This window comes from Syngnathus scovelli, chromosome 15, assembly GCF_024217435.2.
Source record: "Syngnathus scovelli strain Florida chromosome 15, RoL_Ssco_1.2, whole genome shotgun sequence".
Lineage (NCBI taxonomy): Eukaryota > Metazoa > Chordata > Actinopteri > Syngnathiformes > Syngnathidae > Syngnathus > Syngnathus scovelli.
The window spans coordinates 3,079,955-3,093,266 of NC_090861.1; the positions used below are offsets into that span (position 1 = coordinate 3,079,955).

At 54.8% G+C, this 13,312-nt stretch overlaps 1 protein-coding gene across 2 annotated transcripts; it reads left to right on the forward strand.

Moving 5' to 3' along the window:
• The first annotated feature begins 9,451 nt into the window (after positions 1-9,451).
• Positions 9,452-13,194, forward strand: LOC125982360 (transcriptional coactivator YAP1). 2 transcript variants are annotated; one of them, XM_049742893.2, is made up of 9 exons: positions 9,452-9,667; positions 9,944-10,201; positions 10,319-10,533; positions 10,961-11,112; positions 11,501-11,602; positions 11,802-11,881; positions 12,242-12,360; positions 12,420-12,523; positions 12,587-13,194. In XM_049742893.2, exons 2-9 carry the CDS (start codon positions 9,989-9,991, stop codon positions 12,754-12,756), a joined length of 1,155 nt encoding a protein of 384 aa, XP_049598850.1. In that variant the 5' UTR covers positions 9,452-9,667; positions 9,944-9,988; the 3' UTR covers positions 12,757-13,194. The 2 variants fall into 2 exon arrangements, with proteins under 2 accessions (XP_049598850.1, XP_049598852.1); XM_049742895.2 differs by lacking the exon at positions 11,501-11,602 and having other exon boundaries at positions 9,454-9,667.
• Positions 13,195-13,312: the final 118 nt, after the last annotated feature.

Below are 13,312 nucleotides of genomic sequence, written 5' to 3' on the forward strand. Positions count from 1 at the left end.
TGCGCCGAGTAGTAATGGCCGCCCGGTCATGTGACGTTAATGCATTTCGGCCTCACTACACCCACCCAAGGCCCCCACCCTCACGAGTCTAGTGGTAGCGGACGAGGCTTTTTGGCGGCAAATAATAATGGCCGCCCGGACTTGCGACGTTAATGCATTTCGGCCTCACGACACCCACCCACCCAAGGCCCCCACCCTCGTGAGTCTAGTGGCAGCGGACGAGGCTTTTTGGCGGCAAATAATAATGACATGTGACATTAATGCATTTCGGCCACTGATCTTCCCGCGCTCCCTTGTCCATATAGTATGCATTTGCGCGGGGCGCGTTACACCCCTCAGTGAAAATAACAGGCTGCCTGAAATGTCAGCGTTTACCTTGGATTATCGCGGGGATTTAATCGATTCTCCGCCCGCCTGCTGTCTCTACGGACGGTGGACAGCAAATGCAGCTGAAGCCTGAACACGGTGAAGGCTTTATTCTAGTTTTTATTTATCGGGGGATGCGCCGCGACGGCGTCGTCCCTTTAAATATTTCTTATCAGTTGACGCACGGAGGCGCAGCTGCCGTCGGCGTTCAGGCGATCGCCAACGCTACATTACAGTCACGAAAAAAAAAAAGAAAAGAGGAATAGTTGAACAACAACTGTGACTTATTTAGATCGTCTGTCGACGTGTTACTCCACGCTTTGCTCACGGTGTGAGCCCCTCAGTGGCGGATTCCATGATGTGTCAGCTCGCTGGGGCAATCCTAAAACAAATTCAAACATACAGACACAAATGAGAACTAGTGTGCTACTCCACGCTTTGCAACAAGAGTTTTTATTTGCCATGTCTGAGGCTGCCAAAGAAAGAATTCGACTTTAGTAAATCACAGCCTCTGTTCAACATTTAGGTGACTAACAACAACACTCATGACATGTGAAAAATGGCAAATATTCTCAAACATCCCCTGATCTTAAACTCCCAAGAGGGCAAAGGAAAACTCAAAACTCCAGCTGCCTTGCGCTGCCTTGCGCTGCCTTGCGCTGCCTTGCGCTGCCTTGCGCTGCCTTGCGCTGCCTTGCGCTGCCCTGCGCTGCCCTGCGCTGCCTTGCGCTGCCCTGCGCTGCCCTGCGCTGCCCTGCGCTGCCTTGCGCTGCCCTGCGCTGCCCTGCGCTGCCCTGCCCTGCGCTGCCCTGCGCTGCCTTGCACTGCCCTGCGCTGCCTTGCGCTGCCCTGCGCTGCCCTGCGCTGCCTTGCGCTGCCCTGCGCTGCCCTGCGCTGCCCTGCGCTCCCTTGCGCTGCCCTGCGCTGCCCTGCGCTGCCCTGCGCTGCCCTGCGCTGCCCTGCGCTGCCCTGCCCTGCGCTGCCCTGCGCTGCCTTGCGCTGCCCTGCGCTGCCTTGCGCTGCCCTGCGCTGCCCTGCGCTGCCTTGCGCTGCCCTGCACTGCCCTGCGCTGCCCTGCGCTGCCCTGCGCTGCCCTGCGCTGCCCTGCGCTGCCCTGCGCTGCCTTGCGCTGCCTTGCGCTGCCTTGCGCTGCCTTGCGCTGCCTTGCCTTGGACTCGCCTTGGACTCGTCTTGCCTCGCCTCGCCTCGCCTTGTACTTGCCTTGTACTTGACTTGTACTTGTACTTGTACTTGTACTTGTATTTGTACTTGTACTTGTACTTGTACTTGTACTTGTACTTGCGCTTGTACTTGCGCTTGCGCTTGCGCTTGCACTAGCCCTTGCCTTGCCTTGCCTTGCCTTGCCTTGCCTTGCCTTGCCTTGCCTTGCCTTGCCTTGCCTTGCCTTGCCTTGCCTTGCCTTGCCTTGCCTTGCCTTGTACTCGCCTTGTACTCGCCTTGTACTCGCCTTGTACTCGCCTCGCCTTGTACTCGCCTCGCCTCGCTTCGCCTCGCCTTGTACTTGCCTTGCCTTGCCTTGCCTTGCCTTGCCTTGCCTTGCCTTGCCTTGCCTTGCCTTGCCTTGACTTGACTTGCCTTGCCTTGCCTTGCCTTGCCTTGCCTTGCCTTGCCTTGCCTTGCCTTGCCTTGCCTTGCCTTGCCTTGCCTTGCCTTGCCTTGTACTCGCCTTGTACTCGCCTCGTACTCGCCTCGCCTCGCCTCGCTTCGCCTCGCCTTGCCTTGCCTTGCCTTGCCTTGCCTTGCCTTGCCTTGTATTTGCCTTGCCTTGTACTTGCCTTGCCTTGCCTTGCCTTGCCTTGCCTTGTACTTGCCTTGCCTTGCCTTGCCTTGCCTTGCCTTGCCTTGTACTTGCCTTGCCTTGTACTTGTACTTGTACTTGTACTTGTACTTGTACTTGTACTTGCCTTGCCTTGTACTTGCCTTGTACTTGCCTTGTACTTGCCTTGTACTTGCCTTGCCTTGCCTTGTACTTGCCTTGCCTTGTACTTGCCTTGCCCAGCCTTGCCTTGCCTTGCCTAGCCCTGAGTAACTTTGCCTTGCCTGGCTCTGTCGTCTCGCCATGCTTTCGCCTTGTACTTGCCTCGCCGTCTCTTGCGGTGCCTTGCCTGGCTTTTGCCTTGCCTTGCCTTGCCTTGCTGCGCCATGCCTTGCTGTGTCATGCCGTGCCGTACCGTGCCGTGCCATGCCAGCTTGTGCTTGTGCCTGCCCGCGCCTGTGCCGTGCCGAGCCTTGACGTGCCGTGCCGTGCCCGTGCCTGTGCTTCCGCCCGTGCCAGTGCCGTGCTCTCCCGGGCCGTGCCTGTGCCTGTGCTCTAGCTTGTGCTTGGCTTGTGCTTGTGCCCGTGCCTGTGTCGAGCCGTACAATACTGTGCCGAACCTGGGCCTGTGCCTGTGCTTGTGCCTGCTTGTGCTCCGCCACGCCTGTACTTGTGCCACTGCTTGAGCCTGCGCATGCCTGTGCTTTGCGGGTGCCAGCGCTTTGCCCGTGCTCGATCCTGTCTGTGCTTGTGCCTGTGCTTGTGCCTGTGCTTGTACCTGTGCCTGTGCCTGTGCTTGTGCCTGTGCCTGTGCCTGTGCTTGTGCTTGTGCTTGTGCTTGTGCTTGTGCCTGTGCTTGTGCCTGTGCTTGTACCTGTGCCTGTGCCTGTGCTTGTGCCTGTGCCTGTGCCTGTGCCTGTGCCTGTGCCTGTGCCTGTGCTTGTGCCTTGCCTTGCCTTGCCTTGCCTTGCCTTGCCTTGCCTTGCCTTGCCTTGCCTTGCCTTGCCTTGCCTTGCCTTGCCTTGCCTTGCCTTGCCTTGCCTTGCCTTGCCTTGCCCTTGCCTTGCCCTTGCCTTGTACTTGCCTTGCCTTGTACTTGCCTTGCCTTGTATTTTCTTTGTACTTGCCTTGCCTTGCCTTGTACTTGCCTTGCCTTGCCTTGCCTTGCCTTACCATGCCTTGCCATGCCTTGCCTTGCCTTGCCTTGCCTTGCCTTGCCTTGCCTTGCCTTGCCTTGCCTTGCCTTGCCTTGCCTTGCCTTGCCTTGCCTTACTTGCCTTGCACTTGCCTTGCACTTGCCTTGCACTTGCCTTGTACTTGCCTTGTACTTGCCTTGCCTTGCCTTGCCTTGCCTTGCCTTGCCTTGCCTTGCCTTGCCTTGCCTTGCCTTGCCTTGCCTTGCCTTGCCTTGTACTTGCCTTGCCTTGCCTTGCCTTGCCTTGCCTTGCCTTGCCTTGCCTTGCCTTGCCTTGTCATGCCTTGCCTTGCCTTGCCTTGCCTTGCCTTGCCTTGCCTTGCCTTGCCTTGCCTTGCCTTGCCTTGCCTTGCCTTGCCTTGCCTTGCCTTGCCTTGCCTTGCCTTGTACTTGCCTTGCCTTGCCTTGCCTTGCCTTGCCTTGCCTTGCCTTGCCTTGCCTTGCCTTGCCTTGCCTTGTACTTGTACTTGTACTTGTACTTGTACTTGTACTTGTACTTGGCCTTGCCTTGCCTTGCCTTGCCTTGCCTTGCCTTGCCTTGCCTTGCCTTGCCTTGCCTTGCCTTGTACTTGCCTTGTACTTGCCTTGTACTTGCCTTGTACTTGCCTTGTACTTGCCTTGCCTTGTACTAGCCTTGCCTTGTACTAGCCTTGCCTTGTACTTGTACTTGCCTTGCCTTGTACTTGCCTTGCCTTGTACTTGCCTTGTACTTGCCTTGCCTTGCCTTGTACTTGCCTTGCCTTGTACTTGCCTTGCCCAGCCTTGCCTTGCCTTGCCTAGCCCTGAGTAACTTTGCCTTGCCTGGCTCTGTCGTCTCGCCATGCTTTCGCCTTGTACTTGCCTCGCCGTCTCTTGCGGTGCCTTGCCTGGCTTTTGCCTTGCCTTGCCTTGCCTTGCTGCGCCATGCCTTGCTGTGCCGTGCCGTGCCAGCTTGTGCTTGTGGCTGCCCGCGCCTGTGCCGTGCCGAGCCTTGACGTGCCGTGCCGTGCCCGTGCCTGTGCTTCCGCCCGTGCCAGTGCCGTGCTCTCCCGGGCCGTGCCTGTGCCTGTGCTCCAGCTTGTGCTTGGCTTGTGCTTGTGCCCGTGCCTGTGTCGAGCCGTACAATACTGTGCCGAACCTGGGCCTGTGCCTGTGCTTGTGCCTGCTTGTGCTCCGCCACGCCTGTACTTGTGCCACTGCTTGAGCCTGCGCATGCCTGTGCTTGTGCGGGTGCCAGCGCTTTGCCCGTGCTCGATCCTGTCTGTGCTTGTGCCTGTGCTTGTGCCTGTGCTTGTACCTGTGCCTGTGCCTGTGCTTGTGCTTGTGCTTGTGCCTGTGCCTGTGCCTGTGCTTGTGCCTGTGCTTGTGCCTGTGCCTGTGCCTGTGCCTGTGCCTGTGCTTGTGCCTTGCCTTGCCTTGTACTTGCCTTGCCTTGCCTTGCCTTGCCTTGGCCTTGGCCTTGGCCTTGGCCTTGGCCTTGCCTTGCCTTGTACTTGCCTTGCCTTGCCTTGCCTTGTACTTGCCTTGTACTTGCCTTGTACTTGCCTTGTACTTGCCTTGCCTTGCCTTGTACTTGCCTTGCGTTGCCTTGCCTTGCCTTGCCTTGCCTTGCCTTGCCTTGCCTTGCCTTGCCTTGCCTTGCCTTGTACTTGCCTTGTACTTGCCTCGCCTCGCCTCGCCTCGCCTCGCCTCACCTTGTACTTGCCTCGCCTCGCCTCGCCTCGCCTTGTACTTGCCTTGTACTTGCTTTGCCTTGGCCTTGCCTTGGCCTTGCCTTGCCTTGGCCTTGCCTTGCCTTGCCTTGCCTTGCCTTGCCTTGCCTTGCCTTGCCTTGCCTTGCCTTGCCTTGCCTTGCCTTGCCTTGCCTTGCCTTGTACTTGCCTTGCCTTGCCTTGCCTTGTACTTGCCTTGCCTTGCCTTGCCTTGCCTTGCCTTGCCTTGCCTTGCCTTGCCTTGCCTTACCATGCCTTGCCATGCCTTGCCATGCCTTGCCTTGCCTTGCCTTGCCTTGCCTTGCCTTGCCTTGCCTTGCCTTGCCTTGCCTTGCCTTGCCTTGCCTTGCCTTGCCTTGTACTTGCCTTGTACTTGCCTTGCCTTGCCTTGCCTTGCCTTGTACTTGCCTTGCCTTGCCTTGCCTTGCCTTGCCTTGCCTTGCCTTGCCTTGCCTTGTACTTGCCTTGCCTTGTACTTGCCTTGCCTTGTACTTGCCTTGCGTTGCCTTGTACTTGCCTTTTACTTGCCTTGTACTTGCCTTGCCTTGCCTTGCCTTGCCTTGCCTTGCCTTGCCTTGCCCCCTGCGCCTTGCCCCCTGCGCCTTGCCCCCTTCGCCTTGCCCCCTTCGCCTTGCCCCTTGCGCCTTGCCTTGCCCCTTGCGCCTTGCCCCCTTGCGCCTTGCCCCTTGCGCCTTGCCCCTTGCGCCTTGCCCCTTGTGCCTTGCCCCTTGCGCCTTGCCCCTTGCGCCTTGCCCCCTGCGCCTTGCCCCTTGCGCCTTGCCCCTTGCGCCTTGCCCCCTTGCGCCTTGCCCCTTGCGCCTTGCCCCTTGCGCCTTGCCCCTTGCGCCTTGCCCCTTGCGCCTTGCCCCTTGCGCCTTGCACCTTGCACCTTGCACCTTGCGCCTTGCCTTGCCCCTTGCGCCTTGTGGCCTTGCGCCTTGCCCCTTGCGCCTTGCCCCTTGCGCCTTGCCTTGCCACTTGCGCCTTGCCCCTTGCGCCTTGCGCCTTGCCCCTTGCGCCTTGCCCCTTGCGCCTTGCGCCTTGCCCCTTGCGACTTGCGCCTTGAGACTTGACTTGGACTTGGACTTGGACTTGGACTTGGACTTGGACTTGGACTTGACTTGCCTTTTACTTGCCTTGTACTTGCCTTGTTCTTGCCTTGCCTTGCCTTGCCTTGCCTTGCCTTGCCTTGCCTTGCCCCCTGCGCCTTGCCCCCTGCGCCTTGCCCCCTTCGCCTTGCCCCCTTCGCCTTGCCCCCTTGCGCCTTGCCCCCTTGCGCCTTGCCCCCTTGCGCCTTGCCCCTTGCGCCTTGCCCCTTGCGCCTTGCCCCTTGTGCCTTGCCCCTTGCGCCTTGCCCCTTGGGCCTTGCCCCTTGCGCCTTGCCTTGCCCCTTGCACCTTGCGGCCTTGCCCCTTGCGCCTTGCCCCTTGCGCCTTGCCCCTTGCGCCTTGCCCCTTGCGCCTTGCCCCTTGCGCCTTGCCCCCTGCGCCTTGCCCCTTGCGCCTTGCCCCTTGCGCCTTGCCCCCTTGCGCCTTGCCCCTTGCGCCTTGCCCCTTGCGCCTTGCCCCTTGCGCCTTGCGCCTTGCCCCTTGCGCCTTGCCCCTTGCACCTTGCGCCTTGCCTTGCCCCTTGCGCCTTGTGGCCTTGTAGCCTTGCGCCTTGCCCCTTGCGCCTTGCCCCTTGCGCCTTGCCTTGCCACTTGCGCCTTGCCCCTTGCGCCTTGCGCCTTGCCCCTTGCGCCTTGCCCCTTGCGCCTTGCGCCTTGCCCCTTGCGACTTGCGCCTTGAGACTTGACTTGGACTTGGACTTGGACTTGGACTTGGACTTGGACTTGGACTTGGACTTGGACTTGGACTTGACTTGGCTTGTACTTGCCTTGTACTTGCCTTGTACTTGCCTTGTACTTGACTTGACTTGACTTGACTTGTACTACTTGCACTTGGCCTTGTACTTGCCTTGCCTTGCGCCTTGCGCCTTGCGCCTTGCGCCTTGCGCTTTGCCCCTTGCCCCTTGTGCCTCGCGACTCGCGACTTGCGACTTGCGACTTGGACTGGACTTGGACTTGGACTTGGACTTGGACTTGGACTTGGACTGGACTTGGACTGGACTTGGCTTTGCCTTGTACTTGACTTGACTTGGACTTGCCTTGCCTCGCCTCGCCTCGCCTCGCCTCGTACTTGTCCTGCCTCGCCTCGCCTCGCATCAAACTTGTACTTGCCTTGTGCTTGCCTTGCCTTGCCTTGCCTTGCCTTGCCTTGCCTTGCCTTGCCTTGCCTTGCCTTGGACTTGCCTTGCCTTGGACTTGCCTTGCCTTGGACTTGCCTTGCCTTGCCTTGCCTTGACTTGACTTGCCTTGCCTTGCCTTGCCTTGCCTCTCCTTGCCTTGACTTGACTTGACTTGACTTGACTTGACTTGACTTGACTTGACTTGACTTGACTTGTACGTGTACTTGACTTGACTGGTACGTGTACTTGCCTTGCACTTGCCTTGTACTTGCCTTGTACTTGCCTTGTACTTGCCTTGTACTTGCCTTGCCTTGCCTTGCCTTGCCTTGCCTTGTACTTGCCTCGCCTCGCCTCGCCTCGCCTCGCCTCGCCTCGCCTCGCCTCGCCTCGAACTTGTACTTGTACTTGTGCTTGTGCTTGCCTTGTGCTTGCCTTGTGCTTGCCGTGCCTTGCCCCTGCCTTGCCTTGCCTTGCCTTGCCTTGCCTTGCCTTGCCTTGCCTTGCCTTGCCTTGCCTTGCCTTGGCCTTGGCCTTGGCCTTGCCTTGCCTTGCCTTGCCTTGCCTTGCCTTGCCTTGAACATGTCTTGCCTTGAACATGTCTTGCCTTGAACATGTACTTGCCTTGAACATGTACTTGCCTTGAACATGTACTTGCCTTGTACTTGCCTTGCCTTGCCTTGAACATGTCTTGAACATGTCTTGCCTTGAACATGTCTTGCCTTGCCTTGTACTTTGCCTTGCCTTGCCTTGCCTTGCCTTGCCTTGCCTTGCCTTGCCTTGCCTTGCCTTGCCTTGCCTTGCCTTGCCTTGCCTTGCCTTGCCTTGCCTCAATTGGTTCAGATTCAATTGGTTTCAACAGAGCCCTCAGTCATAAAATTGGCATTTTCATGAGGCCGTACGCGAGACAACACCATCGGCCATGAGCAGAAGCTCCTGGCCTCCCCTCGCTCGCCAGGGTGGCGACAGCTACGCTTCCACAAGTCCATTAAACGCTTGAATAAATAAGATAAATAAGATAAATCAGCCATTTTCCTTGTCCCCAAGAAAGGAGTCATTCAATGGCCGCATTAGAAGTGGGGGGGGTGTGGGGGCTCCCACATCCCGTCCACACATTCTTTTCTTAGGGCCGGAGGATTTACGGATGCTCCTTTAGAAATTAGTTTGAGGAAATGCGGCAGACTGGTGCTTTTCTTTCCACTGTCAACGGCGTGCGGCTCAGCGATCAAATACATGGATGAATTAAACAACGGTCTTACGGAGAATAAGCTGCGCAGACGATTTGCGCTTATGTGCCGGGAGCGAGACGTGATTTCCGATCATGGAAACCAGATGTGAAAGGGGAAAGATGGCCGCTTGGATTTTACCCCACGACATCCACGCGTCACGTTTCCTCATTATGACAGAAAAGACGCCTCCTGCAGGGTCAGAGCAATTTCTTCCCTGAACTGTTAAAACGGGAAGCAGGGAGAACATTCCGGAGTCCAGATGGAGACGCTCACCTCCTTGGAAAAGAAAACAAGTGAATGAAAGATGGCGAATGCTGTGGAATGTGCACCAAGTGCAAGTCGATAGGGGCCACAGTTTAGGGGGCCCCACAAACACGGGGCGGGGGACAGGGGTGCACAACTACATGTGTCCTTTGTTATACGGTGGATGAGCCCCAGCTGTTAGCTTAGCATTAGCCCATGGACTAGAGGCAATGGAAAACACGTAGTCAAACTCTAGCTAATTATAAGATTACTGTAAAAATTCCTCCCATCTGTAGTAATTATAGACAGTTGGAGCAAAATGTTTAACAATAATAAAATGGTGCGCGAGTTTTTTTCTTTTTCTCCCCCCATAACCCACAGTGTGCAGTACGTGTGCGCTCCACGAGGAGGCGCACATCGTTGCGTGGTTCACTCATACCGGGCAGATGTTTTCTTTTAGTGCAACTTATCTCAAAATAAAATATTGAATTAAAAACGTTCAGTTTTGACTTGAATCTTGTCAAGTTTTTAGGATGACATCAGGGGGTTTGTTTGTCGGGTTTCAAAACTATTTCTTGCTTATGTTTCTGTTTTGGCCGAAAAATGCCACTATATTATATAATTTGTTGTGTGTATTAGGTGCAACTGTGGTGAAATTTGATATTTTTAGTGCGAATGGCTGCACAGGTTTGGTGCAGCGGAGACTTTAAAGGCTGCAACCCCGCCCATGCGCACTATCGCAGGAACGTGGATGTGCACGCGCGCGCACACACGCACAAAAAGTTTGGATTTGTCGTCGTGATTTGTTCCACGCACTTTGTTCCACTTCAAGCTCCGTGGATTGCTTTCTCGAGGAGTCGTGGGATTCTGTCGGAGTCTTATTCTCGCCACTGAGCGTGGATTTTGACGAAAGGAGTGGGGGAGACGGTCTGTCTGCGTGAAGGTATGTGGAAGGCATGTTGTGTGCTCTTTTCCCTATTTTTTTCACCCCCACGCACCCGCGCGCTTTCTCGCGTGTTGATTGCGTGTTTCTAAATAAGTTTGAGAAGTTCTGGTAAAGTTCAGCTGGGGTGTGGGGGGACAAGAGGAAAGTGGGGGAGTAGTGTAAACAATCCGAGCACCACGTCACGCATTGTCTTGCAAGTTTTGCACCCCCCCACCCCCACACACACCACAACGGCGTCCACGCGTATTCTTAATGTCGGATATTGTTTTGCAGCTTTTTGTTATTGTCAATCGTGTGAACCACAAAAAAGGCCCCCACATGGACGCGCACCGCGGCGGCGGCAGCGCGCCCCCGACTGGCCAGCAAGTGGTGCACGTCCGCGGCGACTCCCAGAGCGAGTTGGAGGCCCTGTTCAACGCCGTCATGAACCCGGCCAAGGCCGCCCGGCAGCCTGCCTCGCTACCCATGAGGATGCGGAATTTCCCCGACTCCTTCTTCAAACCGCCCGAGCCCCGGACGCACTCCAGACAGGTAAGGAAGTGTTCCAAACCTTTCCTGGAACCCGGATGATGTCTAAACTCTAGACAATTTCACATTGGCTGTTCTTTCAAAACAAGCATCTGATGTATTGCCCGTTTTTCCCGTCAGGCCAGCTCGGACGGTGGCGCGTGCGCGTCCCTCACGCCTCACCACGTGCGTGCCCATTCCTCACCCGCCTCGCTACCTGTCAACATTCCCGACGCAGCGACCATGGCCGCAGCCGTGGCGGCAGCGACCGCCACCCCCGTCATCCCCGATGACATGCCGCTCCCGCACGGCTGGGAGATGGCCAAGACGCCGACCGGACAACGATACTTTCTCAAGTAAGAGCAGCTTTACAGTCCCTGAAGCCCTGATCTAGTCTTCCCAGGCAACCTCATTGTTAACCCGAAACCCCAACACAGTTTTGAAACTACTCTGAAACCCAAATCCTGTCTTGAAACAAAATTTTAAACCCTCTGCCTGTTTTGGAACCATTACCTGGCCCCTTAATGCGGTCTTGAAACCCCAAATTTGAAGCACTAAAGATTTTTGAAACACTGTCCTAAAAAAGGACCATCATCTGCAACAAAGTAAAACAACTAAAAGGTGCAAATAACAAAATGGAAAGTTGTTGTTGTGACTTGCTAGTTTCTTACACATGTGCGCATGCACCTACACTTTTGTTGTCGTACTGGTCAATCCAGTCCCGCTCCTTCAAGTCATTGTTCTAACTTGCTGTGTACGTGCATATTTGTGTTGTTTCTCCAGCCACCTGGACAAGACCACCACCTGGCATGACCCCCGCCTGACACAACTCCAGTCTGCCGCCCCGCCGCACCCCGGCCCATCCCCGGTCCACGCCCACTCCCTTAGCAACCCTGCCACGGCCACCACGCCGCCGAGCTGCAATCCAGATGCAGGTATTATTCATAAATAATTGCATTAAGTGCTTAATTCCGTGCCAGCCATTTGCAGGTCTTCCTTCACCCACTTGAAGAAAAACAACAACAAAACAATATCAATCAGTAGAGCCTACCAAAGAAAATAAATGTGCATGGAATGCTAGCGAGCTAGCTCCAGCCATAACGAATCGAATCGCAGTCCCACTATTAGCCGAACTGTCTCTTTTTGTGAAGTGAGTTCACTGTCACCATCTCCGTTCGTATGTCAAGGTTAGCCTGACTCCTATCTTGTCGTTTAGCTGGGTCTTTTTTATTTTTACCCACAATCCTTTGCTCAGAGGACCTAAAAAAAGGGGCTCCGATTGTGCGTCTTCTCCTGCTCATGTGTGCTCTCGCTGCTGTTCAGGTGGGCTGCCTGAAGGCTGGGAGCGGGCCGCCACTGCCGAAGGGGACGTGTACTACATCGATCACGTAAATAAGAGCACCACGTGGCTCCACCCGCGTCTAGGTAGCGCCGCCACAGTCCAGTATTATTTGGGGGAGGGTGTGGGCTTCTGCACAGGTGCTTGTTTGTCCACTAACATCACCGCAACCGGGAAGATCGCAAAAAAAAACAAATCAAAGAAAACTGTCGACTTGGACCTCGAGGACATAAATGAATTTTTTTTTTTAGTTATTCTGTTGCATGTTTTTTTTGTGTGTTACAGGCCTACTAAGCTTGGTCATGCAGCAGCGGAAGGAGAAAGAAAGACTGCGATGCAAGCAACAAATGCAGCTCAAGACGCAGGTGATTATAACTGACAGGCAAGACTCGGAAAACTATTTATCCATGAGGGGCGATTCAGCACGGCGCAGTTATTGGCACATGTTTACAACATAAATGGGGTCATGAAAAAGTGCAAAAATGTGTGCATTCGTGGAATCTTTCCATTGATTTACAGGATGTATTAATGCACTGATACGCTCATTACATGTCATTTATCACTTGTGGTGTACGAGCTCCCTCTAGTGGTATGTAAAAGAAATACTCCCCAAGTACCGTTCAGTTGATGAATTGAATCACAGGCTGTTTCAAAACCTAAGACACACCAATAACACCAAATAGAAGGCTAGATTGTGTCAAATGTGACATGCATGTGTCGTGTAGGACATATCTGGAGGAGGAAGCAACCAGATGTCGGCTGCCGTTGATCTTGACAGGAACACACTTGCCCCACCTGTGGATGTCAGGATTCGAGCGCCCACCTATGAACCCACGCTGAACGGGTGAGTGTCAACATCATCGTTATCATGTGATGTTTTGTTTATTATTTGTTCTTTCGCAGCGGCGCTCACTCTCGCAATGAGAGCACCGACAGCGGCCTGAGCGTTAGCAGCCTGCCACGCTCATCCGACCTGGCGCTCGCTTCTGTGGACCACATGGACACCGGTAATGCTCAGCGCTCAATAGAATCAAAATGGCTAAGATGCTAACATGCAAACCGTGTCGTAGGTGAGTGCGTCGAGTCGCCGACTTTACAGGACTCGATGCCCGTGATGAACGAGAACGAAGAGCTGATGCCCTGCATCCCAGAGGGTCTGAGTTCAGACCTCCTGATGGACATGGAGACGGTCCTGTCCGGCTCACACATGGACAGGGACAGCCTGCTCACCTGGCTATAGAGACACCATTTTGTGTCCTCTTCGAGAAGACTTTGTGTGGATTGTTGACACTAACACGACAGAGGACTTCATTTGCCAACACGTGACCAACGCCCAATGCTACACCCTTGAAGTAATCTCACCTCAGGTGGTAAGATGCCGGAATTCTTCCTTTTTTGGGGGCTTTTGGAAGAATCCACATGGTCAACAGCCATATGTATTGTGCTGAAGCCTATTTGAAAGTCAGTTTTTCACAATGGAAATCGAGAAAATGACCAGAAGTAATCCACAAGGTCAGAAATAATACACACAATACTTGAGTCATATTCTTCATACCATAATAGTCACCACATTGCACAGTCGAAATAAAACAGCCAGAAATAATCCACAAAAGATTTATAACTGCCACCTTGCACAAAATAGCAGAATGCAGAAACACTAATACACAGTAAAAAATAATATCTTGAAATGAAGGGAAGGTGTTAAAGCATTTATCTAGTGAAGTAATAGTAAGCATTTAACATAAAATATGTTGACTATTGTGGTTTCTCATACTGAGAGCCGTTCCTGATGTTTC